General features: G+C 57.2%; 1 protein-coding gene across 2 annotated transcripts; it reads left to right on the top strand.

Moving 5' to 3' along the window:
- Positions 1-1,617: 1,617 nt before the first annotated feature.
- Positions 1,618-26,662, top strand: RADIL (Rap associating with DIL domain). 2 transcript variants are annotated; one of them, XM_053957685.1, is made up of 16 exons: positions 1,618-1,700; positions 5,595-5,699; positions 8,697-9,249; positions 14,742-15,049; positions 16,075-16,731; positions 16,899-16,936; positions 17,964-18,124; positions 18,715-18,827; positions 19,664-19,901; positions 20,366-20,538; positions 20,810-20,960; positions 21,258-21,448; positions 22,269-22,659; positions 22,740-22,879; positions 23,652-23,791; positions 24,376-26,662. In XM_053957685.1, the coding sequence occupies exons 2-16, from the start codon at positions 5,664-5,666 to the stop codon at positions 24,479-24,481; spliced, it is 3,396 nt and encodes a 1,131-aa protein (XP_053813660.1). In that variant the 5' UTR covers positions 1,618-1,700; positions 5,595-5,663; the 3' UTR covers positions 24,482-26,662. The 2 variants fall into 2 exon arrangements, with proteins under 2 accessions (XP_053813660.1, XP_053813659.1); XM_053957684.1 differs by having other exon boundaries at positions 1,623-1,700; positions 5,511-5,699.
- Positions 26,663-27,035: the final 373 nt, after the last annotated feature.

The raw sequence follows: 27,035 nt of genomic DNA, 5'->3' as shown, positions 1-27,035 counted from the left end.
AGCCATGGAGGAGGAGAAAATCTGTGGCAGACTGGGCAGGGAGTAAGCACAGCTCCCTGCTGACCCCACAGGGCAAACCCACCACCCCACCAGCCTCTCCCGTGGGCACTGGCTCCTCTTGGAGGGGGAGAATTTGCCCCCATGCTGGAGCTGCCTGGCCTGGGCTCTGCACATCGACTGTCTGCCCTCTCTGCCATAATTACACAGGGCTGCATTGCCCCCAGGCTGCCATGCTCAGCAGCTTTCCCAGAAAGCCAGGGAGGGTTCCCTGCTTCCAGGGGCAGCTGAACTCACCCCGAAACCTGACCCACAACTTCCACCTCGCTCATCACTCCTTTGCTGCTGGCAATTGGGCTGGACTGGGAGGCCTCCTGACTTTGCTTTGCTTTGGTGCTGTCGTTCCCAGAGGGTGTCTGGGTGGCAGAATTGCTTTCCCACCCAGAGCACCCCTGGACAGGGAAACACCCTTTTACCAAAAGGAGACATTTTCACCAAGGCAAGCAGAGCATCAGTGACCATCTCAACTTGAACAAGTGCCCAGTGCAGTAACGATCCATCCCTTACTCCTTTCAGGCACCAGCCCGTGTGCACCCTCAGCAGTCTCCAGGTCAGCTCTGGAGCTGGTTGGATAAAACCTGTTTGGCCAAAGCCAGCCTGTGCAGCTGAGGTGCTGCTGCCTGCAGAGCCCTGCCTGGCTTGCCCCTGGCATTTTCATAGAATCCTAGAAAGGCTTGGGTTGGAAGGAACCTTAAAACTCATCTTGTTCCAACCCCTGCTATGGCCAAGGACACCTTCCTCTAGACCAAGCTGATCAAAGCCACTTCCAACCCAGCCTGGAACACTTCCAGGGATGGGGCAGCTATGGCTTCTCTGGGCAACCTGTGCCAGGGCCTCACCACCCTCACAGGCAAGAATTTATTCCCAGTATTCCATCTAACCCTGTCCTCTGTCAGTGGGAATCCATTTCCCCTTGTCCTGTCACTCTTGCCCAAAGTTCCTCTCCGTCTTTCTTGGAGCCCCTTTAGGCACTGAAAGAGGCTCTAAGGTCTCCCTGGAGCCTTCTCTTCTCCATGCTGAGAGCATCCCCAGCTCTCTCACTGCTCCACAGGAGAGGTGCTCCAGCCCTTGGAGCGCCTTCGCAGCCTCACTCCAACAGCTCTGTGTCTTTCTGTGCTGACGACCCCAGCGCTGCATGCAGCGCCCCAGGTGGGGTCTCAGAGAGTGGGGCAGAACCCCCTTCCCACGTCCCAGTCCTTCCTCAGTGCCGACTCTTCCCCAAATCCTGACCCTTTCCCAGTACAAAACCTTCCTCAAATCCCGACCTTTCCCAGTACAGACCCTTCCCTAAATCCCAACCACTCTCAGTACAGACCCTCCCCTCATCCCGACCCTTCCCCAGATCCCGACCCTTCCCAGTACAGACCCTTCCCCAGATGCCGACTTTCCCAGTACAGACCCTTCCCCAGATCCCGACTTTCCCAGTACAGACCCTTCCCCAAATCCCGACCCTTCCCCAGATCCCGTCGCTGCGCTCCCCGGCGCGGTGGCTGCGGGCGATGCCGGTGGCGGCCGCGGGGGGGCGCCGCAGCCGCGGTCGCTCCGCCCCGGCGGGACGGGACCGGCCCGAGGTCCCCGCGCAGCCCCGGCGGCTCCGGGCGCTGCCGCCGCCGGGGTCGCGCCGAGCCTGCCCCGCTCCGACGGTGAGTACCGGGGCCGCGGGGCGCGGGGGGCGAAGGCGGACCCTTCCCCAGGGACCCCCTTTCTTGGGGGGCAGATCCCCGCTGTTGCGTCCCCGGACACCCTCGCTGCGCCGGGCGGGAGCGTTTGTTTCTCGTCCCCTGGGAAGCGGAGGCGGGAGGAGCGCGGCGGTCGGGGCTTGCCCGGTTGCCGTGGGAGACCCGCGCTGCCCGCGGAACCGCACCGGGCACGGCCGGCGGGAGGGCTGTGCCGGGAACCGCAGCGCCCGAGGGTCCCCGTCCCACGGTCTCGGGCACACGGGGAGCCTTCCCCACGCTGCCTGTCCTTGTGTCCCATCGCACAACCCTTGGGATCATCCCCGCTCCGTCCCCCTTGGGCTCCTTCTCCCCACTGAACTCTCCTTGGAATCCGTGTCCCCATTCTGTATCCCATCAGGATTCTGTATCCCTCAGGATCTGTCTCCCCACTGCACGCTCCTTGGGATCCTTCTCCCAGTCGCATGCCCCTTGGGCTTCTTCTGCCCCTTGCACACTCCCTGGGATCCCACTCCCCACTCCATACCCCTTGGGATCCTTCTCCCCGTTGCATGCCCCTTGAAATCCTCGTCCGCTTGCACGACCCTTGGGATCCCACTGCTCTCCCACACCCACCATTTCACCTGTATTCAGCTGCCTGCGACTGTGGTGGCATCCCAGGCCGTGGCAGGGAGGTGCTGACATGATCTGTGTCCCTGTGAGGCTGGAGCAGTTTCATGCTGAGTTGTAACTTTAGCAGAGAAAACTCAGGGGAGTTTGCTGCTTGCTTGGGAAGTGCTTATTTTCAGCTCTCTCCAGGACCAGTTAATTATCGCTGGAAAAAAAAAAAAAATATTCCTAAGGTCTTATAATTAGGCAGCCTACGGAGACTGTGGAGCTCGGGAGGCAGCAGAAAGCAAATGCTCTTTGTGCAGGGTTTCTGGGGTGTGTGTGAATAGAGCTGCCCAGGCAGAGGGCTGGCATTTTCACTGGTGCATTACCGGAGAGCTGGTGCACGTTGGCGGCTCAAAAGACCCTGCAAAATAATTACAGGGAAAAAAAAAAAGAAGAAAAGACAACCTGCTAACAGGACTCCTGTTGTCCTTGTGGAATCAGCTCCCAGACTGTTATAATGTTTGTGGAGCAATAGGTGCCTTTGGGACAAGCTGTTGGTGTTTGTGGGACCGGGGTTGCTTTTCCATTCTGCTTGAACAGTCCTGAGGCCGTGGGGTGCAGGCTACAGCAGGGTGCCCGCTGCTAATAATAACGTGGTAAGGAGTTTACCCGCCCTGATCCGGCTAAAGACGGCACCGAGGGAGCCGTGGACATCATTGGGTTCGGATCTGCCCCTAGATTAGATGGATAAAACTCGCACAAGGAAAGGCTGGGCTCTGGAGCGGAGACTTGATCCCGAGAGGAAGGGAGTGGGGGGCTCCGGTCAGAGCGGAGGGGTTTGGGTTTTGCCCTGGCAGCCTCGGCTGTGGGGATGGGATCTGCAGAGAGGCAGGATTTGGAGCAAGGGGGCAGGATTTGGAGCCGAGGAGCGCACGTCAAAGCCACCGTGTCCAGGGCGTTCTCATTTCCTTTGCTCTCCGAGTTCTAATTTGTTCCACATTGCAGTGCCGGAGCGGCCTCTCCCTCCACTTGCAGCAGTCATTGCCGTTAGTCCGAGGCTGCCACTCCAGCGGTTTCCATTAAAAAAAAAAAAAAAAAAAAACACAAAAACAAAAAACAAAGGCGGAAAAAAGAAAAAGAAAACAAAAGAAAAAATTTCAAAGAAAGATCTGAGGAAACAGCTTTTCTGGTTCTTATTCTGGAGTGGTTATAGCTGAAATCTCACCACCCATCCGTGTGCTGGGATGAGCCCCGGGGAAATTCCAGATGATTAAAAAGTGTTTTAATAGTGTTGTTGCTCTTCCCAAAAGGGAATAAGATGACCTGGTAGCTACAGGTTGATTGGCTTGATAGCATCCCCCCAGGGAGAAGAGGGAGAAACCTGGCTCGGGCTTGAATTGATTAAAGACTTCAGCACCAGGAATAAATTCCTGCTGTCCAACGTGGCTGTATGGAAAATAACTCCTGGCAAATAGAAATTACTTCAGTCTCCAACATGAGAGGTGATTCTCTGGCTGTAATACACTTCTGAGAAGCAGTTGAGTTATGGGAGGTGATATTCTTGTAAAAATCTGCACTTTCCACTATTAAAAAAGTCAATCCAGTCCAGTATTTAGAGCTGACATTGCACAGTGTCAAGAAAGCTGGTATTAAATAAATGCGATCAATTTCCAAGGCAGTTATCAGGGAGATTATCACTGCTGGGCACTGCTAGCTGGTAACATGGACTTGGTGTTTTTATCACTAATCTGGAAGAAAGGAGATGGAAATGATTTCTGGAAAAACCTGGATCTGACCCAGAGCAGCTGAGTGTTAATGGTTTATACAAATCCGGGTGGTAAGCTGAGTGAGAGAAGGGCATCCTAACTGGAGCAGAATGGAACATGGAAATCTTTTACACCCAAAAATAATAACTGTGGCTGTACGTGGTTTCCTGTCCCTAATCTGGATGGTAAATTTTCAGCTGGAGCTGCCTGCAGATGCTGGGAGAGGCAGCACAGGGGCTCACCAGGCAGCAGTTTGGGGGGTGGCTGCCTCTCTGTCCCCATTTCTGCACCGGAGAATTGAAAATTTTCAGGATAATGTGAAATTTGGCTCTGGGGAAAAAAAATAAATAGCAGTTATTTGCATTCCTGGTCAGATCCAAATTTGGGCTTATGGCCACATCCAAACTTTCCTTCTCAGCAGAGGAGATGTGGAGTCCGAGGGGAAGGGACTAAGGGGCTGCAGAAAGGGTCTTAGGGGTGGAGAGGAGGGGGCCATCCAGTGAGTCCACTCATAAATCAAATCAAAGAGGAAAGCTTGGCAAAAGCATCTAAATACTCTTGCAGAGGAGAAAATACACGATAACCAAAAGCTCGTTAGTTGAGCAGAGAAAAGATGGCAAGAATCAGTATCTGGCAGCTGAGGGCAGACTCACTGGAAATAAGGCATAAGTATTTTACCAGGAGGAGCAATTAATCATTGGAAGAAACGTGGGGCAGCAGAGGTGGGGTCAGCACCTCTTTGCCTTTTGCATCACGACCCCCAGAATTTCTCCCACAGCCCCGAGGCTGGGCCAGCAAGAGGGACTGGATGGAACCACCCCAAGGCCCTGATTAGGTGATTTAATTAGAGGATGATGCATTTATCTTTAATCACGGTGGAGCCATGGAAAAGAGCAGCTCTTGGCCCTGATGGCTCTCTCCAAGGAACACCCATGAAATCCCTGGTGGCACTTGGCAGGTGCCTCTTTTAGCTTTGTCCCTGGTGACCTTTGGTTGAGTTCTTGCAGATCTGTGGTGGGAAGGTGAGGGGACAGTGCTTGGTGGCTCTTCTTGATGTCCAGCAAAACAAAGTGAGATTCAGGAAAATAAATCTCACTGAGCATCCCAGCATGCTGCAACTGCTGGGGGAAGGAGCTGGTCCAGGGCTTGCCTGTCCACCTGTGGGTCAGAGGGTCCCCAGCCTGGCATCCTTGGGGACACGTGTGCTTAGGAGAAAGAGATGAAGGTCACAGGGCCGTTGCTGGTTCCATCTCCTCCCCTTCTCCTTTCCTTTCCTTCCTCCTGCTTCCTCTCTTTTCCTTTCCTTCCTCCTGCTGTTCTCTTCCAGTCTCCCATGCAATGGGGTAGGTGCTGTTGGTTATAGGGGGTACAGATGTGGTTCAGTAGCCCACGTGCAAACATCAGGACCGTGTTGCAGAACCTCTGAGCTTTCCAAACCCATCACTGCGAGCAGCTGATGTCCGTGAGCAGCCCAGGACCTCTCCTCCTCTTCCTCTCTCAGAAGCGTGACAGACGCCTGCCCAGGATGATGCACAACGAAGGGCAAAGATTGTTTTGAGAAGGAGGATGAATGGAAGGGAAAAAGGCACGTGAGAAGGATGGCAAGGTAGGGAGAGGCTTTTCCTGAGCACTGGGTGGGGCCCTGGGAAGGAGCTGCTGACCCATTACAGGAGCAGGAACCTCAGGCCTGCAGGAAAGTCCCCGGTGGCTGCAGAGTCAGTCGTGGTGGAAGGACATGTGGTGGCCACGTGAATACCACGGGCATTTGTCACAGCTCTGCAGAGCTCAGACAGACAGAGCTGACTGTGGAAAATAGCTGGTTTTGGTGTGGTCAGGCACTGCTGTGAAGAGGTGAAGGATCCCTGACAGATCTCGCTGGGAGGCAATCCCAGGCTTTTGACTAATCCGTGCGTACCCGTTAGAGAGAGAACGTCACTGAATGCTGGAGAAAGGGACTTGGAAAAGCCTGGATCATGCTCCATAGCTGCAGGCTTGTGTCCTTCCAGGGGACTGGCCTGCAGTGAGAAAAGGGCTCAGCTGGACTGGGGATGTCCAGGAGCAGGTGTCCCACTGACCTGCTGTTAGGTGTGACACTCTTGCTGGCTTGTCCCCGGGCAGCTGCGTGCAGCTGGAGCACGCCCGCTCCCGCAGCGGGGCTCAGCGGGATTGCACGTACCTGAGATTTCCCCCTGGGGGGAGATGCCGGTGTCCAGCGTGCCTGAGCTCACGGATGTGGGAGGAGCCCATTTCATTAGCATCTTATCCTGTCCATTAGAGTCCTCAGGGGGATTAAGACCGGGTGTGTTCTGTTGTCTCCAGGAGAAGGCTGTGATTTCTCAGGTCACCCAGGTTGGTGCCTGGTAAAATCACACCTGTGCTGCTCTAAATGCTGAAAATTGGTGTTACCAGGCTGGCACCTCCTCCTGATCCAGGCTTCTGATTTTTTCCTCGTTTAACGTCTTTGCCCCTGAACTCTGTAGGAACTGCATTTGATAGAAAGAGCAGAAAAATAGCTGAGCTATAAATAACACATTCAAAACCAGGCAGGGACCTGCAAGAAGGGAGGACGGTGTCTCTGTGATGTGGGCTCAGAGGAATGATTTTGCCACCAGCAGATGGTAAAAGGTTTCCCTTTGTGCTGGGGGTAGTTCAGGGTGGAGGAGATTAAATCCGTGAAACCAGTGATTTGATGACAAAGTCTTTTGCATCCTTGATGACAAGGTCCTGTAGGGACTCTGGGGCAGTTTTCCTTCTGGTCAATGTTAATGAGGGCTGGCAGGGCCGTGCTGGAGGCCTGGGGCAGCTGTTCCTGAGCCTGACTGTCTGCAGTGCCCTGACCTGCTCCCCAGGTCGGGGCTGCCGCGGCACTCCCACGGGATGTCACACAGCAGACATCAAGGGATGTCCCCAGGGATGTCCCCAGCGGGAGCAGCAGCTCTGGGCTCAGCTGGAGAGGGAGGAGCAGCAGTGTGGGGGGAGCCAGAGCCCCAACCCCATCCCTGCCTCAGTTTCCCCACTTGCAAGGTGGGAGCAGGAGCAGCTTTACCTGACCCCAGAAGTTCTGGGGCAATGTAAAACACAAGGTCCTCAGCCCCGCTGTCCTGTGCCAGGACTCCTGCCCTTCAGCACACCAGGAGTCAGTTTTGGAACCAGCAGACTGGGGAGAAGGACAAACCCCAGCATTTTCACAGTCTTGGTGGGGCTGGGAAAGGGGTGACTTGGGATGCAGCAGCGTTGCAGGATTACACAGCTCCCAGCCACACCCTTAACACCTGGTGCCTCAGTTTCCCCATCTGCAGCATTCCCTGGGTCTCTGGCTGTGGGGTGGGGTGGATGCACATCCTGCAGCAACCCTCCATGCACGGCTGGGAGGTGGTTTCTGGGTTAGAAGGTGACCTCTTCCATTAGCAGCAGGGAGGCTCTTTTTTTCCCGAATTAGATGGTGGTTTGGAGGCTGTCCAGGCCCGACATCACTCTGCCTGATAGCGCTGAGTTTGCTCCGGAGGCGCGGCCATGCCCGAGCGAGCGGGGGCTGCAGCTGTGGCAAGCTGCTGGCACCTCACATGTGCCTGGCCAGGAACACCTGGATCACCCCAGCTGCTGCACCCAGGCACTCTGACAGCTGTGGATGGGACATTTTGGGGTTCCTCTGTGTGTGCACGGAGTTCCTGCAGGTTATAGATCTGGAGGTGAGGGACTCCCCAGTTCTGTCCCAACCAGGAATGCTCAGATTGTCTTTCCAGACCTTGCCTGCCAGCAGGTCACAGTGTGGCTCTGGGTCACCAGCACCAGGAAGTCACCAAGTGCTGGTGCAGCCAGGATGGGATTTCAAAGCCATCTGCAGATGGTGACAGTGACATCAGGCAGGAGTGCTACCCACCTAAATCCAGAAGTGATTTGTGGTTCCCGGTCCACTCCGGGGGATTGAGGAGCACTGGGAGCTGCCACACAGCCTTGGCCACATCTCCTCCAGTCGCTGCCCACTCGGGGCTGCCCTGAGCAGCCCTGCCCAAGGGCAGCCTTGTCAGCGATGCCACCCTGGGCCTGAACGTCCTCCACAAACAAGCGACAGCCAAGAGATTTGCCAGAGTCAGGACATTTTTAGAAAGGCTAATTAAAGCCCATTTTCACCCTGTGCCTCTCACTGAGCAAAAGCATTTAGCAGTACCTCAGAGTGAGTGAATTTGCACTTGAGCTTTCTGTTTCACCTCTAAAAAATGGGATTGTTCCGTAAACTCGTTAGTGAAAGTAACTCCTGACGCCTTGGCTGCTGACCAGGATGGGCCCCACCAAGTCCCGCTGGGCTCTGCTCTCCTCATGCTGCATTTTGCCTGGATAAGAATGATCTCTTGATGGAGAGATATGGGGTCTTTCCAGGCTGTGATTTCAGGGATAAACCCATCCAGGGGTAACTGTGCTGGTGCCAAGGAGCTCGGCTAAGCTTTTCCACTGGTGTTTTGGGTTACACGAGGGAAATGGCCCTCCCTTGATCTGTCACCTTGGAGGCGACAATGGCTCATCCATGGCCACCTGCTCGTTCTCCCCTGCTGCACATCCAGCCTCCAAACCACTCACCTTCCCCTTCTTGCTCTTCCCTGCCCAGCTGTGCTTCGTGACCACCTCACGCACCATGTTTTACGGGCCGTCCTCCACCATGGCCCCTCCGTCCAAGAACCGGCTGAAGCGCCAGAGCCGCCTCTTCTCCCAGGTCCTGTACCGCACCCTGAGCTACAAGGACCGCAGCGCCGCCTCCCCGGCGGCCGCCGAGGACGACCCTGCCGAGCTCTCCACCCAGCTCTCGGCCCCCGGCATCCTGAAAATCTTCGGGGGCAACATCTGTGCGGGCACCAACTACAAGAGCGTGCTGGTGACGGGCAGCTCCGGCGCGCGGGAGCTGGTGAAGGAGGCCCTGGAGCGCTACGGGCTGAGCCAGCTCAGCGCCGGGCAGTACGCGCTGTGCGATGTCATCGGCCGCTTCCAGGGCCCCGAGAAGCAGTGGCAGACAGAGGGGCTGAGGGTCCTGGGTGACCACGAGAAGCCGCTGCTCATCCAGGACCTCTGGAAGCCCAGGGAGGGCTTCTCGCGCCGGCTGGAGCTGCGCAGGAGGGCGGAGGTGGAGGAGATGGCGGCCAGGGACGTGGACACCACCACTGCAGGTCAGAGCGGGGTGTGGGGCAGGGAGAGGGGCTGGGATGCAACCCCAGGAGCCCTCCCACACCAGAGGATTTCACACGTGGTTTGGGTGCAGGGGGTGGTGCAAGTGGGAGGGTGGCCACATCTTAGCTGCAAGGCTCCTGGGTTGAGGCCGGACTCAGCACTCTCCTGCATCAGTTTGGTATCTGTCACCTCAAATATTTACCCCAGCCAGTTTAGGGGTTAATAACAAACCCTGCCCATGGCTGGGGAGCAGCAGGCAAGAGCATCAGAGCTTCCTGCTCTTCCCATCAGTGAGCCAGCACCATGGCATCCCCAGCTTCGTGCCTGGCAGAGCACTGCCCTGCTCCCCCATCTCCCTCTGGGCATCCTCCAGGCCTGACACCCTGGGCAAATCTGCAGGAGCAATTAAGGAAAATGAAAAGCTAATGAAGAGAGAGCAATGTAGGGCAGGAGAGCCCCTGCAGCGGTGCCTGATGGAGGCCAGGGCTGGCAGGAGGAGATAAGTGCATCATTAGGAACCAGCAGGTTAATAAGTGACCCCAGCACACAGTAATGAAGCTTTCCTCCTCCCACCCTCAGATAAAAGCCCTGTGAGGATGAGGGCAGAAAGGTTTAAAATCAGATTTTTACTTGCACAGTGTGCTTGCTGGGTCAGACCTGCTGACAGAAGGGTCTGGACCAGACCCCAGAGTTGTCAGCCACAGGGTTTTACTGGGATGAGGCCCTGATGTTCCTCATGTGTGTTGGAAAGGGCTGTTACTGAATGGGTGATGATGCAGGATTTCTCCTGGGAGAAGAGCCAAGTTTTTGCCCCACCAGAAGCAGAACAAATGGTCCAACCTGTCCCACACCAGAGACATCCCACCCATCCTGACAAAGGCTGGAAAGAACCCTGGCACACAGCGAGGGAATCCAGCCATGGGCATTCTGGGGGAGAGCAGAGGCAGCTGGAGCCTGCCCAGCTGCAATTTTCAATTGGGATTTCACCTGGCACTTGAGGAGACAGGGCTACCTCCATCCTCACCGTGTCCAGTTGTGGCTGCTCAGGGAGGGGATGCCACAGCTGCTCCCAGCTCATTGCAGGTGGGACACAGAGACACAGAGGTGGCTCCTGCCAGAGCCTGGGCCAAGGAGGTGGATGCTCTGCTCTTCTCTTCAGCTCTTCCTGCAGCCAGGATCAGAGAGATGTGAAGCACTTTGGGAGAGCAGCGACTCTAAAAACAGCTTCTGTTGAACAGAGGGAAGGGCAAGAGCCGAGTTCAGGGGTGCAGCCCACGGTGGGCAGGCTGCTCCCTGCTGGTGCCCAAGGTCACATCCACTCGACCTCAAATCCTCCCCCTCGGATGCAGAAAGCAACTTTCCTCCCTGTGACCCGGATCCTGGGTGGGCTGGGAGCCGTGGGAGTGCAAGGCTCCCACGCAGGCAGGGGAAGCAGCAGGGTCTGGGCTGCCCAGCACAGGAGCAGCATCGAGCTGGCCTGGGGCTGGCACCCCTCGGTCATTTCCTGATGGAGGAGCAGCTCCTGATAGGATCCTGTGCTCTGGATCTGGAAATAAGCCCGTTATGCTTTCGTTATCACTTCATTTGTTTCGGCACTCCTGGGTGGGGCTGTGGAAATTCCCCATTTTTTAATCTTTGGGCATTTTCCATAGCTGACCAAGCTCTTCCAAGACAGAAAGCTACACCCGCAGTCAGGCTGTCTGCTCTGCCCGTAGCTGTCTTACCTGGTAAAATCTCACTCCTGCAGCCCTTTCTGTTGGTGGCACCAGGGGCTCTGTCACCAGTCTCACCCTGTGCTGCTGGCCCTGGGATGTTGTGGGGCTGGCACCATCCTTTCCCACCTCATCTGCAAACCGCCAGGAGTGAATGTGAGTGATGCAGCCTGTGACCCAGCACCCCAAAAAGACACAAAACTCCTGGTGTAGTGGGTATTGACCATGAGTGCCCTCCACCAGGGTCACCCTTGTCACCAGGCTCAGGCTGGCAGAGGTCCCCTTGCTGAGCAGCAGCTGCCTGCCCAGGGTGGTGAGGCACTGGCGTGGAAAACACGACATCTGTGCAAAAACAAAGGGACTTCAGGCTTGCAGCTCCCTCGGAGAAAAGCAGAGGGATGCTAAAATCATCCCCAGGGAAATACCTGCAGGCCCTTCCCCACACAGGGCATTGCTGGAACAGCAGGACTGGGATGACTGGGACCACTGGGGTCATGCAGGTGCACCACTGGCTGGGGGAAAGGCTCCACATCCATCCATGACCTGTTAGCAAATAGCTTAAGAGTTTTATCTGCTCAGTTACCCATTATCCTAATTAGTTTATTAGCTACTTCCCACTGGGGAGGACAGTGCTGGCTCCTCATGCCACTAATTAGCAGCACAGGTGGAGCCTCTCTGCAGCAAATGAGGCAGCCCCTCTCTCCCTGCTACCCCCAGCCCTGCTCCTTTTGGGGAGCACAGAGGCAGCAGCCATGGAAGTGTAGGGAAAACACCCACAAGCTGGAGGGTGCTGGAGGGAGGTGCAGCACTTGGCATCTCAGTGGCATTCATCTTCCAAAATACCCCCATTTTCTACCAGGTCCTGTCCTGACTGGAGCTTTCCCAAGAGGCTGGAGGCTGAACTGCACACGCAGCTCCAGAAACTTGGGATTTAAGCCTATTATTCTAAAAGATGCTCTGGCAAGTGCCTTTGAGGATCTGGCTTTGATATACCTTAGCACAACTGCATCCAGGGAAGATTCCCTGCAGAGTCTGCAGAGCAATTACATTAGGAAGGACTAGCCTGGTCTTAGTCCCTCCTGGGTACGTTCAAAGCATTTCTTCTTTCCTGGGGCCCATGGAGTTATTTGTTGATTTATTTCTCAGCCAGGAAAAGTGAACCTCTTTCCTCAGCTGAAAAAGAGGCAGATCCCAGCCAAGATCCCAGGCACTACAACTGAAAGTTTCTCCCCTGGGCTGCAGGATGGGTTTAGAGGCAGCAGCTTGGTGGGGTCTGGTGGATGTTGCCTAAGGGGTGCCCAGCTCTCTCTAAGGATGCCATCCAGCCCTGTGTTAGGATCTGATTAGTGAGAGATGCCTCTGCCTGAATTGAGGTGCAAACAAGACAAATGCTGAGTAAATAATACAGATTTTATTAGCAATCAATGTGAGGTAGAGAGAGAAAGAGAAAAGAGGGAGGACAGAGAGAACTCTTATTTTGAGCTGGTGGTTTATTGGGCTGGTGGTTGTGAATCTCCCCCTGCCAGAATTGCCTCTTACCCAGTCGGAGCTGATTCAGCACAGTTGCTGAGTTGCTTCTATTAGTTTCTTCTTTATCTTGGGAGTTCTGCCAAGTGTCCTCATGGCCTGTAAATTCTGTATTCTTTGTGCCCACTATCAGTGGTACATCCTTTTTCCCAAGCCTTGTCAGCCCCCTAGGCCTGAGATCATTGGAGCTTGTCCAGCCCTAAACTTTAACAAGGCCTAACACCCTGACAGCAGTACCTCCTTTCTTCAGTCCAAGTCCTGACTATCCGGGGAGGAATGTAATATTTGGGGATGCTCTTTAACTCCTTACATGCTGTTCCCATCCCAGTCTCCCTGTGGATTCAGCAGCCACTGTCTCTGCCCTGGTCACGCTGCACTGGAAATGTTCAGACTGAGTTTTGGGTGGGATAACCTGCACATGCTTGGGAGGACAAAACAGTACCAAAGGATGAAAAAAACCTAACCTAGTTTTATGGAGGGACTTTGTTATGCTCAGGAAAAGAGCTGTGTTTATCTTTCCAGCACAGCCCCGGGGTTAATGGAAGCCTGTGACGGGGGCTCTATCGGCAGTGAAAAAGCAGCTTTTTCCTACACAAAATAAATACAGAAGCTTCCTTTCCCCTCGATAAGGGGCTGGTGATGGCCTGTCTCTGCAGGCAGTGGGACCCCAGTCCGGGCAGGCCCTGCTCTGTCCCACTGAGCTCCAGCAGCAGCTGCTCCCCAGGATCCGGCCCCACTCCTCCCACAGGCTGCTCTGGGATCTGCACTGCCCCAGCCGTCCTTCATCCCTCTGGCCCATTTCCATCATGTGGGTTGGGGACAGGGCTCCTGGGGGGAGCTGAGGTGTCCTGCAGACACGTTTGGGGTGGCCTTTGGCATCCCCAGCAGCGTGGCTTGTGTGGGCTCGTTGTTCTCCCAGGATGTCACATCCGTGCCGTGGCCGGGATGGCGACGGGAGCGGGGCCGATTGCCTTTTTAAGAAGGACACAGGGCACAGGACTGCTTGGGGTGGCTTGACTGTGCCCTGCCCTAATCCCAAGGCATGTAAACAGCAGGGGCTATTTTCTCCCTGTCCCACCCCCCTCCCCATCGCCATCTCTTTGATTTTCCCAGCAAAGGAGCGCTCCATTTAAAACAAACAAACAAAAAAATGTATTTCAGAACCAGCAGCCCATTCCTCACCAAATAAGGCAGATGATTCTTTTTTTTTTTTTTGGGTCTGAGATTGTGAGTGTCCCTTTAAGCAGCCCTGGGCACCAGGCTCTCTGCTTTGCCGTCCCCAAATCCCGCTGGCTGTCCCCAAATCTCGCTGTCCAAAGCCTGCTCCCTGCTCGGCCGAGCCAGGAGCAGGGCTCTGGCTCTGGTGCTGCACCGACAACGCTGCACTCTGCTCCTGCAAGCAAATACTTTAGGGTTTTTTCCCTCTCTTCGTCCTCCCCGAATGCCAGTGACCTGCTCCCAGGAGGCTGCCCAGCTGAGGTACGAGCATCACCCCTCGGTCACAGAACTTCCTATTTCTCCTGCAGAGCTCAAGCCACGCTTGCAGCATGGAGGGACCCACTGGGACCCCCCAGCTCTGGGGGTGCCGTGTGAGGGGCTGCTTTTGCAGCTCGGCCAGGCCTATTAATTCACTCCAGCTCCTGTTTGTCTCACAGACAGACAGCTCTGCCCGAATTGATGCTTGGGAGAAGTTAATTACAGCTTGTTCCTGCTGCAGCCGGGCTCCACTGCAGCTCCCAAGTGTGGTTGATGCTCTGGGGAATTGCGGGGGGTCCCTGCGGTTCCCACTTGCTGCTGGCAACCGAGAGCCGAAGGGCTGAAAGCCGAATCCGGGCTCTTTTTTTTTTTTTCTTTTTAGCAAAGATTGAGTGAAATTTCTTTTTAGCAGGAATTTCCTCTCCCCCCAGCCCTGCAGTGTGGCCGGGGCAGATGGGGGGATACTATGGACCGGCTGCTCTCCATTCAGTGAGGTCTGGGGGCCAGGGAGGTCTGGGACACCCCTTTTTTAGCGGTGGCATTAGGACACTAAACTCTCCGCGTCGGTGTCTTGGCATCACCTTTCGGGGAGGGCAAAGGACAGGGGACATCGAGGCAGGGTGGGTGCGCAGCGCCGGGAGGCTTCCAGCTGCTCCATCCCCGCTCCGAGCCGCAGCATCCCTCCAGCCGCGGGGTGCTGCGGCGGGGCGGGGGTGCTCCCGGGGGGGCTGCAGGGGCTGAACGCCGCTCTGTCTCCCCCCTCCCCATCCCCGCAGGCATCAACGCCCAAGCGCGGAAGCTGCAGCGGCACCGGGCGCGGGGGGCCCGGCGGGCGGCGGGGGCTGAGCGGCGCGGGCCCCCCCCGGCCCTGCGGCGCAGCCTCAGCGAGACCAGCCTGGGGACCCCGGCGCGGCGGGCGGGCAGCGGGGCCGGGGCCGGCAGCGGGGCCGGGGCCCGGCTCCAGCGGCACTGCTCCACCCTGCCCGGCAGCCCGGCGGCGGCGCGGAGCGGCGGCAGCAGCATGCGGTACTCCCTCTACCAGTCCCCGCACCTCCTGCTCCTGCAGGGCTACAGCCAGCAGCATGTAAGCACCGCGCCGCCTCCTGCGCACCCCCGGCACCCCCCCGCTTCCCTCCCACCCCACAAAGCCCCGGGGAGAGCGGGGCTGCTTGCATGGCCGGAGCTGCTGGGGTCGAGGGAGGTGGTGGTGGTGGTGCGGATGAGCATCCTTTAGGAAACGGGCTTGGGACTCGCAGCCTTGTCCTCAAGTCTGTCCCCAGCCGGTCCCCAAGTACGGGGAACACGGAGGCAGGAGCCGTGGCCGCGTGCAATGCCCCAGAGGGATGCAAGGTGATCCCCGAGCAGCATCCCTGCCTCGGCCCGAGGGAGCCCTGGTTCTGCGGGTGGTGGCTGAGGTGCCCCGTCCCTTGTCCAGCTGCTTCCTCAGTGGCAGATGGGATCAGAGGCTGCAAGGAGAGCAGTGCGTCTGCGGGAGACACTTGGAGAACTGCAAAGGACAGGGTGGGCTCTTGCAGTTAATGGCTACTTTGTGCCCTTTGAATGTCCGGCTGTTCCAAGTTTTTGGCAGGGTGACACGGGCATTGCAGCCATCCCGTTAGTGCTGCTGGGGAAACTGAGGCACGAGGTGGTCCCCTGAGCTGCCTCGGGGTGTGCGGGCAGGCTGCAGGGAAAGGCAGAGCCAGGGGTGGATGCTCTGGCTGGGGTCCCACTGTTGCCCTGGGCAGGGAGAGCAGGCATCGCTGCAGTCTGGGGGGAGAAGGTGGGAAGGAAAAGCAGCTGCAGAAGGGATGAGGGAGAGAGGTGGAAGGAGGGCTCCTTCTGTCCAAAGCAGTCCCATTTACTGCATGCCCAAAGTCACTGTACCCATTTATTGCCGTGCCCAAAGCAGGGATCGCTGCTGTCCTCTTTGGCAGCGAGGAGAGTAAAAAAAAAAAAAATGTTTTTGCCATGCAAAGGTGCGTGGGGGACAGCTGGGGACAGCGAGGGGACAGCTGGGCACAGCAGGAGGCTGCAGCACTCACTGCATGGCAGGGAGCAGGGTCCCTTCTCGCCCCTCCCCGGTTCATGCTGCGTCTCCTCGCTTGGCAGGACAGCTTGGTTTACCTGCTGAACCGCGAGCAGCACACGGTGGGCCAGAGGACGCAGGCGAGCAAGCCCAGCATCAGCCTGTCCGCCCCCGACATCCTGCCCCTGCACTGCACCATCAGGAAGCTCCGACCTTCCCGGCACCGCTCGGAGGAGAAGCTGGTGCTGGAGCCCATCGCCGGCGCTGGCATCTCTGTCAACTTCGCCGAGGTGGCGCGGACGGTGGTGCTGCGGCACGGGGACCTGCTGTCCCTCGGCCTCTACTACCTGCTCCTCTACAAGGACCCCATGAAGGCGCAGCCGCTGCCGGCGCAGACCCTGCTGAGGCTGCGAGCCCTGCACCCCGAGGGTCCCCACGTGTGCGGGGCGTGTGGCAGCCTGCTGAAGGAGAAGGAGCCTGCGGCCAAAAAGCGGGGCCCGTCGCCCGCCGGCGGCCCCAGGACGCCCCGCAGGAAGCTGCAGCTGGAGTTCGAGCCGGCGGCCGAGGACGTGCTCCTGCGGCGCATCATGACCCTGATCGAGCCCGGCGGGGACGACCACAAGCTGACACCTGCCTTCCTGCTCTGCCTCTGCATCCAGCACTCGGCCACCAACTTTGAGCCAGGAGACTTCGGGCAGCTGCTGCTCAAAGCGGCCAGAATGATCCAGAGGACGGTGTGGGTCAGTCAGCGGTGGGATGGGGCGTTTGTGGGGTGGGGGTGTTGCTCAAGCCCTCCCTGGGGGCTGCTCAGCCTGGTCTCTGGGGGCGGCGATTGCTGACGGGGTGATGCTCGTGCCACCCCATCCCACAGGATTTCACTGTGCTTTCCCCTTCTCTCCCTGCCCAGGAGCGGACACGGGAGCTGGCTGAAAAGCAATCCCAGCAGTAAGTGTGACCCTTCTTGTTTTGCCTCAAAAAACGGGGAGAATTCAACCTGTTTTTTCCTCCATGGGTGAGGGAAGTCCGTGGCTGTCAGCCAGTGGTGCATGATGAGTTTTCCTGCTGAATCCCATGCATTCTGCTCTCTGGTCCTTTAACCACAATGCCTGCACAGAATGAGTGGGTTTGGAAAAGCTTGGGATGGAATAGAACCTGCAGCAGCTCTGGGGTTTTCTCTGATCCAAGACCACATGATCACCTCCTCCAGGTGATCATGGGCTTGTGGCTTCACTCCTGAGTGATACAGTAGAAATGTCCCTTATGTGTGAGCCTGACCTTCCTGAGGCTGGGACCCCTCAGTGGAGCTGAGATGGAGCTGGCATTGCATGTGTGCATCCAGGGGTGGTGGCACAGGGTGTCCCAGTGCTGGGAGCACCATTCTGGGACAATCACACTGGTGCAAGGAGCTGTCTTCCCAGCCACGTCCAAAATCCCATCTCTAAACTGGTATCTGGAGAAACTGTTCGAGCTTGCTGTGAGCTCTCCTTTAGGATAAACTTCAAGGACGCTTCCCAGCCCCTTCCTATAGCAGGAAAAAGCAGTTTAGCAGTTGAGAAACTACCCAGATGCTTTTTGTTTTATTTTTGAACAGCCCAGGGCAGGTGAGCTGGGTTTAAGTGTCCAGAGCTGGCAGGAGCAGCACATACCTCTGGGGAAGGGCTGCTCTTCAGCCATGAATATTTAGTGCAGTTCACCTGTATTAGGGAAAGTCTCTCCCAAAAGTGGCACCCCACAAAGGCCAGGTGGCCGTGATCAGCCTGGTCCCCACAGGGTCCCCTTTGACACCCCACAGAGCAGAAACCACTGAATTTTTCCTTGTAAAGGGTCTTTCTAAGGGGAGTGCTGGGCTTGGCGGTGGGGTGGGGGGATGTGAAACCCCGCTGGCATTGCCCCAGGCTGGCTGTTTTCTCCCCAAAGGCCTGGGTAGGGATGCTGAGGAGCAGTAGGTGTAACACCTGCTGTGTCTCCCCAGCCAGGACCCTGCCACCCTGTCCCGCTTCACCATCACAGACCTTCTCCCAGACCTGCAGCACATCATCTTCTGGATGGCCAATGCCATCGAGATCCTCTACTTTGTCCAGCAGAAATCACCCACCTACATCCAGAGCATGGAGGAAGAGCTGGACATCAAAGGTAAGCCTGGATGCAGCATCCTGCCTGTTTTCCCAGCTGGAGCAGCTCTGCTCTGCTAATCCCCAGACACAGGTGGTGGTCAGTGCCCTCGAGATGCTCCATTAACCCTCCATAATCCTCAGCAGCAGGAACATCTTTGTGCTGTGGGCTGGGGAAATCTGTGGGTGGTGCCAGGTTGTGTTGTGTTCACACACAAGTATCCCCTGCCACCACAGCAGCTTGTGGTTAATGCCCTGGGGGGCTTTCTTCGGCCTGGATTTGCAGGTAGCCCTGCAGAACTGCTCACTGGTGAGCCTGTGTTAATGCCAGCAAAAGTTAAAAAAGATAGAAAGGTATTAAACCAGCCTCAGGAACTTTCTGGTCTATGCAAAAAGTTAAAATGTTCTTAGGCCAGGCAGGAGCTGCCAGCAGTGATGGGAGCTGTGGGGGATGGCAGGTGGGAGCTCCCCCAGGCCAGAGGAGCCTCTTTGCCCTGTTGAGGGATTCTGTGGGGATGATACAAACCTGGAAATCCTAATAACCCACACCCTGGGAGTTTGGGGGTCTTGTGGCTGCAGGTTTGCTCCCCCATCCTCCTCTCCTCCCTGCAGGCTCTAAGGAGTCTCTGTTCTCCTCGACCATCACGGCCAGCGAGGAGGCGATGACGGTGCTGGAGGAGGTGATCATGTACACCTTCCAGCAGTGTGTCTACTACATCTCCAAGGTACAGTGTCACACGGGGCCAGCACGAGCATCCCTAGGGCTGTGCAGGAGGGCTTTTTTTAAGCTTTTACTCCTTGGCAGTTGCACCACGCTGAGGTGTTTTCCTTCGGGCTGAAGTTCCCCGATTTTTGGTCGCAGCCCAGGGAAAGTATTGAATTACTGCGGCGTGTTTCCTTGTCTGCAGTGCAGCGGCTCGGGGGAGGTGTTTGGGGAGGGCTGCTTGGCTCGGGCCAGCGCGGCATAATGGTGTGATTCAGGGCGTGATGGAAAGGGGCCCCTGGCCCGCGGGAGCCGGGCGGCAGCGGGGAACAGAGCGGGCAGTGTGAGGCACAGAAAGGCTGCCCTGTGCAGGGCGGCTGCCTGGCCACCGGCACACGGGGACACGGGGCTGCTCCTGCACCGCTCCGGAGCAGCGCCTTCCTCCCCTGTGCCCTCCTCCCCTTCCCTTTGCCCTGGAAGAAATGAGTGCAAGGCACTGCTCTCTCACTTCAGCAATATGGAAAATCATCCCCATCGATCCCAAATTTTCTTTCACCCTCGTACCCAGCTGATTGGTTGCTGCCCTGGTTCACATCAGGTTTTGCAGATTTTAGCTGGTGTCACACACCATCTCTTCCAACTGCTAAAAGTGACCAACATGTTAATTTTTATAATTTTTTAAACTTTTGCACTACACTGGAACCCATGGAGGCAGGGGGTGAATAGGAGCAGCCTCTTGCTGGAGCAGCACTGGCCAGGTTTGCTTGGCTTGCGGAGGTGAAGGAATGGCTTGGCTCGTGCAAAAACAGAAAAACCCCAACAAACTGAGTCTGCTGTGAATTGCTGCTCTCCCTGCAGTGTCTGTACGTGTCGCTCCCTGCCCTGCTGGAGTGCAACCCCTTCCAGAGTGAGTGCCGGGAGAGCTGGCGGGGGACCCCGCCTCTGCCCGAGGAGCTCCGCAGGGTCGTGCTCATCTACCAGGCTGTGCTGGACCTGCTCCACCAGTACGAAGTGCACCCCGAGATCACCTCCCAGATGTTCGCCTACCTCTTCTTCTTCTCCAACACCCTGCTCTTCAACCAGCTCCTGGAGAAGGGTCAGTCCTCCTTGAATTAGGTAACACATAGGGGACTGAGTTATTGGGATGCCCTCCACTCCATCCCTGTGCCACTTAAGGGGTACAGGAAGGAGGGGGCTGGAGATGGGCAGGTCTCAGCATAGCTACAGGCAGGCCAAGCACAGATCCAGCTGTTGCCTCCTGAGTCCCCATTCCCAGGAGAGGCTGAACCCCACAAGGATCCCATCCCATTCCATTGCCTCTTCGAGCCTGAGCAGAGAAGGCTGAGGGCAGTTAATAGAGGCAGCTCATTAATAAACTACAGCAGCCTGAGGTGGTCATTAGCCCTCATTAACACAGCTGCCCCCTTGTAAGTGCCAAACAAGGTCCAGCCACCACCAGCAATTACAGCCACAGGATGCTGGGGACATTAACCCGGGGCAGGGGCTGGGGGACAGAGGGGCTGTCCCCTGATATGGCTGACGGATGCTTTGCCTCCTCAGGCTCCTCTCTGGGCTGCTACCACTGGTCTCAGGGGGTGAAGCTGCGGGCCAGCGTGCGGCTGCTCCTGGAATGGCTGCACGGCGCCGGCTTCGAGCAGCTCACCCAGCAGTTCTTCGCCAAACTGGCCAGCGTGGCCAACCTGCTGGCCATGCCCGGCTCCCAGCTGGTGCAGGTGAGAGATGCCCAGCCTGAGGCTCGTGGCATTGAGATAGGCATGGGCAGGAGAGCGCTTGCTCAGTGTCTGGGGGAGTCCCTGCACTGGCGTGTCCCTTTTGCAACCTGCCACCAGCTGCTCTTTCCCAGGGTCTGTGGGTGGACAGTACCCAGGAGAGGATGTTCTGGTTCTCTCCATCTTGCCCAACACCTCCCTCCTGTGCCCCTTGCAAGCTCCTGCTCCTTAGAGGAAGCAGTTTCTCACCTCTGCCATGTGCCTCCTCACACAGATGACCTGGCCATCCCTGCGAGCTGAGTTCCCAGCGCTGAGCCCCGCGCAGCTGCACCGGGTGCTGAGCCAGTGCCAGGCAGTGATGGATGTGGGCTGCATCTCAGCGTGGCAGCCCAGTGAGGAGGAGAGCCCGGCCACCTTCCAGCCTGGTGAGTCCTGCTCAGCCTGCTCCAGTCACATACAAACCAAACAGGTCATTCCCTTCCCCTTTCTGAGTGTCCTGTAGTACCTTCAGCAATTGGTAATAACCATAGCCCCAAAATTCAGATATTGCAAAGGATGCAAAGTGCATGAGGCTTTTTCTGCTCTCCCAAGTGAGGGATGCTGCTGGCTCAAGTTCACTAAATCCCTGATCCCAGCTGGGAGACTGCACATGGCTGAGAGCTGGGAGGCAGAAGTGGGGTGCAGCCCTAGCCAGTGCTAACCTCCATCCCTCTGCCTTTCAGATGAGGTGCTGGAGTCCTTTGACAACCACCCACCCATCATCCTGCCCAGTGGGGGCTTCAAAGTGGACCTGGAGGTGGAGACGTTGGATGACAACATCTACAGACACCTCCTTTACATCCGCCACTTCCTCTGGAGCCTGCAGAGCAGGAGCCCCCACACCAGCGAGGGGCTGGGCTCAGCACTCCCAAAGGTAGCCTGTATCCCACGGGGGGGTTGTTCCTCTCCAGGCTGGGCTGGAGGGTCTTGGGTCCTTCTGCAGATCCCTCCAAGCCCAGTGCCAAGGGCTTGCTGCCCTTGCCTGCAGCCTGGAGCTGTGGCAGTGCCCTCATGGAGAGCTTCTGGAAGGATTAGTGCTGCTAATCCCCCAGCACGGGGGGCACGGGAAGCTGAGCTGGAAGGACAGGATCTTCCCAGCAATCTCGTTAGGGAAGGAGGAGAGGTGTCTGTGGGCAGTGCTCCCTTTCTCCCTGTGTGTTCCCTGTCCTCCCTGAGCTGCACCCTGCCCGTTCCCAGCAGCCAGGCTTGCACAAAAGCGCTAATTAGCTAATGCCTGTAAAGCACAGGGAGGGTGATACGTGCTGTGGGTGCTAAGCTCAACGGCCACGTGGAGGGTGTCCCTCCAGCAGGTCCCCTTCTCCTCTCCCATCCTGTCCCCATTCCCTGCAGCACTCACAGGTCCTGCTGCCTCCTACCGTCACCCCGGGGCCACATTGCCCGCCCTTGTGGCACAGGAGGAGCTGAGCTACCCCAGTGTCCCCTTCCAATGGGGTCCCCAGCAGGGACATGACCAGGAGTCCCCTCCTGGCTGGCTGTAAACACCCCCAGCATGGCCCTGACCACCAGACTGGGCTGTGGGATCTGTGCTGGGAAGCCAGGACAAGCCTGGCACTGTCTGAATTGTCAAGGCTTTGAATGCATGTGGCAGCCAGGAAAGCAACAGGGTGGTGGGGTCCAGGTGGGGAGTGAAAAGCACACTCAGGGGGTCCCACAGCATTTTCCTCCTTCTTAAGAAAGAGGCATGCACGACGCCGGAGGTGCTGGAGGTGAGCGAGGGCCCGGCTGCCCCGCTGGGCACCATTGCCCAGGAGGATTATTGCTCCCTGGGGGGCTGTGCCGAGCCAGAGGGGAACCCCCAGCTCTGCCTGGCCACCAGCGCCTGCCCCTGCGAGCCCCCCGCCGGCGAGCCCCAGCTCCAGGAGAAGCTCCAGCAGCTGCAGCTGGGCAGGAGCCCGGTCCCCAAGGGCGGCACGGCGCCCCCAGACCCCTCCTGCCTGCTGACACCACCCACCACCCCCCTGAACTTCGACTCCGGGAGCCCGGAGTCACCGCAGGGCACCGGCAAAGGGCTGCAGGATGCCCGGAGGAACGGGATGAACGGCACCAAAGGCAGCACCCCCGAAGGTACCGAGAGCTGGCGCCGCCCCGGGGCTGTGAGGCTGGGCTTGGGCGGTGCCAGAGCCGTAAGCCGCTCTCTCTGCCAGGCTGCTCGCCGACCCCCTATGACTACCCCACGCCGGAGTCTTCCAGCCGCAGCTCTGCCACCGACGACTTCTGCTACGTCTTCGTGGTGGAGCTGGAGAGGGGACCCATCGGGCTGGGGATGGGGCTGATCGACGGCGTGGTGAGTTCTCAGCTGATGCCCTCACACAGCTGGAGTGGGACATGTGGGACGTGGTTTATACCCCAAGAAAAGAAGCTGATGGCTTCCCACGGGAGCTAGGCTGCTTCCCACGGGAGCTAGGCTGTGGGACGAGGAGGCACTGAGGGATCTCTCAGTGGATCTCTACTCGTAGGTCACTGTGCCATACATGCAAAGTCCACAGCTGTCCTGCAGCTGGGAAGAGCAAACAGGCTCAGCTCTCTTGTGGAAGGAAAATGACTCAGCCAAGGTCTTTCCTCCACCCTTCAGTGGTGGCAGGAGAAACAGAGAGGAGCAGGGAGGCTCACAGAGTGTCAAAACAGCCCAGCTCCTTTGCATAAGGAGGAATCTGGCATTGTAGGGTGGATCATCCTTTTAAATGGCCTTTCACAGCTGTGCTGTTGGTCAGTAGGAAACAGAGCATCGCTGAGCCCTGGGACAGCGTGAGCAGAGCTCCCATCCCAACACGGCTGCAGGCTAGTGATGCTTTGCTCTTAATTAAATTGAACAAGAGCAGGTTGCCCCCACCTCTCCTTTCGGTGTATAAATTGATATAAAACTAAAGGATTGCATTTCCTTCCTGTTACTGTTAGCACCATCCCCATCATGTTCCCAAGCATCTCCATGGTCCCACTTGCCCTCAGGCTTGGTTGTGAGCCCTGAGGGAGAGTTACCCTGCCCGGGGAGCTAGGCCCTTTGGGACCACAAATCTTTGTGTCCCTGTTTTTCACTCACTGCCTTCCCCTGCCAACAGCACACCCCTCTGTGCTCCCCGGGGATCTACATCCGCACCCTGATCGAGGACAGCCCCGCGGCCGCCGACGGCAGGCTCTCCATCGGGGACCGCATCCTGGCTGTCAACGGCACCAGCCTCATCGGGGCAGACTACCAGAGGTGAGTCTCACCTCAGCAGAGGGCCCGGGGTGGTGCCAGCACTGGAGGAGTTACTGTCAGGTCCAGGTTTCCGGCTGTTTTGCTCCAAGAGTTGCCAGCGCTGCAGTGCTGAGGATGCTGCGATACCAGCGAGCTGCAGGGAGAGGAGTGACCTGCACAGGACACCAGAGAGGGGGGAAGGCTATGGGTGTGGAAGAGGAATTATGGAGCAACAACTGGGGAGCATAAACCAGAAATAAATGAGAGCTCCAGAGGTGGGTCTCAGCAATGCAGAGCTGCTGCAGCCCCATCCCACTCCAGGTTTTCTCTCGAAGGTGGTGGGATGGGACAGCTCAGAGGCAGAGCCCAGGTGCTCATAGCACAGAGCAGCTTTGGGCTTGTTTGCCCTTGTCCTGTAACTACTAACCTGGAGGCCAAGTCCTCCACAAAGCTACAGGCAGGAGAGAAACAGCCCCTGCTTGTAGCCCTGAGCAGGCACAGGTGATTGGCAAAGGGGGAGTGTTTTGTGACTTGGCAGGCTCCTGAGGGGCTGCCAGCTGGAGGGAGCCAGAACTCACCTCTGTCCCTGTTGCTGCCCCCTGCAGTGCCGTGGACCTCATCCGCTCCGGAGGGAAAAAGCTGCGGTTTCTGGTTGCCAAGTCGGACATTGAGATAGCCAAAAAGATCAGTTCCAGCTCCTCTTCCTCTTAGTCCTTGTGGTGCAAGGATCCCACAGCAGCTTGTGGCTACAGCTCTGGTTAAGGCTGACCTCAGGGAGCCTGGAGTGCAAGAGGGAGCAGGACTCCACAACAGCCCTCAATGTGCTTTTGGACACTTTGCCCCTGCACTGCAGCAGATGAAAGGACATGCAAGGATGGTGCATGCTTCTCCCACTGCACTGCCTGGGAGCATCATTCCTGATCCATTGCCCAGCCTCACCTTATACCCAGTGTCATCCTTCTCAGGAGCTTTCCTGTACCTTTGTCCCCTCTGGCAGGGGGAGAGAAGGGAATGCTCCCACCATGAGGACTTGTAGACAGGCTCCTCTGTTCCTCTATCCTAACACAGGGCCGTGTGATATTTTATGCTGGCAGGCAGAAGGCTTGAAATACCTTCGGGTTTTGAGGAGAACATGTGAGGCAGGCCTGGGCTTCACTGTGGCAGTGGCCAGCTGAGGTGCTGGCACGTCAGGCTGGAGAAGTGTGCCCAGCTCTGGGGGTGGTGAAGGCAGCACAAGCACCCAGGAGTGGGATTCCACACAGGATGCATCGCCAGGAGTTAATTCCCCTAATGGAATTATACACTAGCTCAGGTGCCTTTCTGCTGCCGGGCTACAGCCCTGCCTCAGGATGGGAAGCAGCTACAGCAAAGGGCTGACACCACCAGCAGTTCCTGTGAGTCCCAGGGAGAGCTCCCTGCAGGGATGGACTCCCTTGCCCTTGCTCTGCAGATTTACTGCCTGGCTCTGGCACCACGATCCCGGCTGAAGGCTGCCAGGACTGACGGCAGAATGTTCCCACAGAGGATTGGTGCCACCAGGAAGCTGAGTGAGCCCAGCAGCATTCGGCAATGCCACCAGCCCAGACAGACAAACGACAGCACCATGTCCTGCTCCTCCAGCTTCGCCAGCGCATTTCATGGCCACCCTGTTTCGTGCCCTGCTCGGAGCATCTCCCGGGTGTGTGCTGCTGAAGTGCCGACAGGTGATGACGGACAGCAGAGACTCCCTTCGGGAGGACTCATGAATATCCCAGAAACCGCCCTGCTATCTGCTGCCGACCCGGCGTCAGCTCAGCCGAGGGTTCAGCTCCATCGTGTGGCTGCCCGGGCCTCCGCACACCCGGCCTCCAGCCGCCGCGTCCTCCCTCTGCTTTTAGCACCATTAACGGGATAAACCCGACCTGATTTCCACATATAGACAGATACTGAGACCTACTTTAGCCGAACCCTATTAAAACAGCCTGTAGCAAAGCCCTCCAGCACACCCTGCACGGTCCAGCCTCTGGCAGGGGATCAGATACTCACATGGCATCTCACAACAACAGTGCTCTGAGAATTGTGATGCTAAAACAGGGCTGGCTTTAATTACACCTCATTGCTGCAGTTTTGGTTCCTGTGCTTAGTCTTGCATGTCGCAGGAGGAGAGAGATGTCAGAACACTCCATGCAAGGGAAATGCTCCACTACTGGATTTCAGTGCAGCCTGGCCTGCTTTTCTAGGCAAGATGGACCAGGCACCTTCTCTGAGACATGAGTGCCTTGCTGCTCTGCTGGGCCACGCTCACAGCCCTGGCCTGGGGTGCTGCCCCAGCAGGGACTGGAAGCAGTGCATCCTCCTGCCACTGACACAGCTCTACCAGGCAGGTGAGCAAAGGCTCAGGGCTCCTGGTGATTCACTTCACTTTCAATCAAGTAGGTATGCTGGCCTGTCATCCTCCACAGAACTTGAAATGGGCTTGCCTAAAGCGTCTGGGTAAACTGCATGCACTCCTTAATCCCCTCTGCCCCGGAGCCAGGGCTTGGGGTGAGGCTTGGTTTGCACTAGACAGTGCTGGGGCTGCAGCCTGGCACGTTCCAGCAGTACCAGTGCAACCCACTGAGCACCCCTGGAGCTGGAAAACAGCCCCAGAGCTGTGTGTCACTCATGGTGCAGTCAGGTATTGAAACAGACTGTAAATAAACCCTGCTATTTACTAGTGTGCATGAGGGCTGGCTTCTCCCAGGAGGAGCAGTGGATGGATTGACTTCCCTGTGTGTTAATATGTACAGCTGAGATGTGTATAAAGCTCTGGTGCAGATACTGAGCACAGCATGGCGCCTGTCGGACACGGTGGATGTTAAGAAATGCTCTGTGTCAACAATAAACTGGATCAATAAACCTCTCTAAGCCCTGCCCTGGCAGCTGTCTCTTGGATCTCTCCGTGTCCACTCCAGTAGTGAGACACAAGAGCAGTGAGGGTTCCCAGATGTGATGGAGTCAGTCCTGCTTCCTCCAGCTCACACAGGCCTTTGCCTGATCTGCTGCAAAGAGAGGCAAGAGAAGCAGCACGTGCAGGTGTAGAGCAAAGGGGAGGGGAAACAAAGCAGTGGAAGGGAGGGAACAAGTACATCTCCAAAGGGACAGGGTGTGCTGGCAGGGTGATAATGCACCATTCGCTCTCCTGCAACATTTGTACAAATCCACCAGGATTTTCAGTGCATACTCACCAGGAAGGGATAAGACAAACTTAGGAGATAAAAAAGCAACAGGCACTAGGACAGAAATA

Source organism: Vidua chalybeata, chromosome 16, assembly GCF_026979565.1.
Source record: "Vidua chalybeata isolate OUT-0048 chromosome 16, bVidCha1 merged haplotype, whole genome shotgun sequence".
Taxonomy (NCBI): domain Eukaryota; kingdom Metazoa; phylum Chordata; class Aves; order Passeriformes; family Viduidae; genus Vidua; species Vidua chalybeata.
The sequence above is the reverse complement of the archived record's forward strand: the minus strand, read 5'-3'. Positions and strand labels throughout refer to the sequence as shown.

Coding starts and splice junctions, on each gene's coding strand:
- RADIL (XM_053957685.1), top strand. CDS start 5,664: ATGGAAGGGAAAAAGGCACGTGAGAAGGATGGCAAG. Junction 5,700..8,696: donor CACGTGAGAAGGATGGCAAG/GTAGGGAGAGGC, acceptor TTCCCTGCCCAG/CTGTGCTTCGTGACCACCTC. Junction 22,660..22,739: donor CAAAGGCAGCACCCCCGAAG/GTACCGAGAGCT, acceptor TCTCTCTGCCAG/GCTGCTCGCCGACCCCCTAT.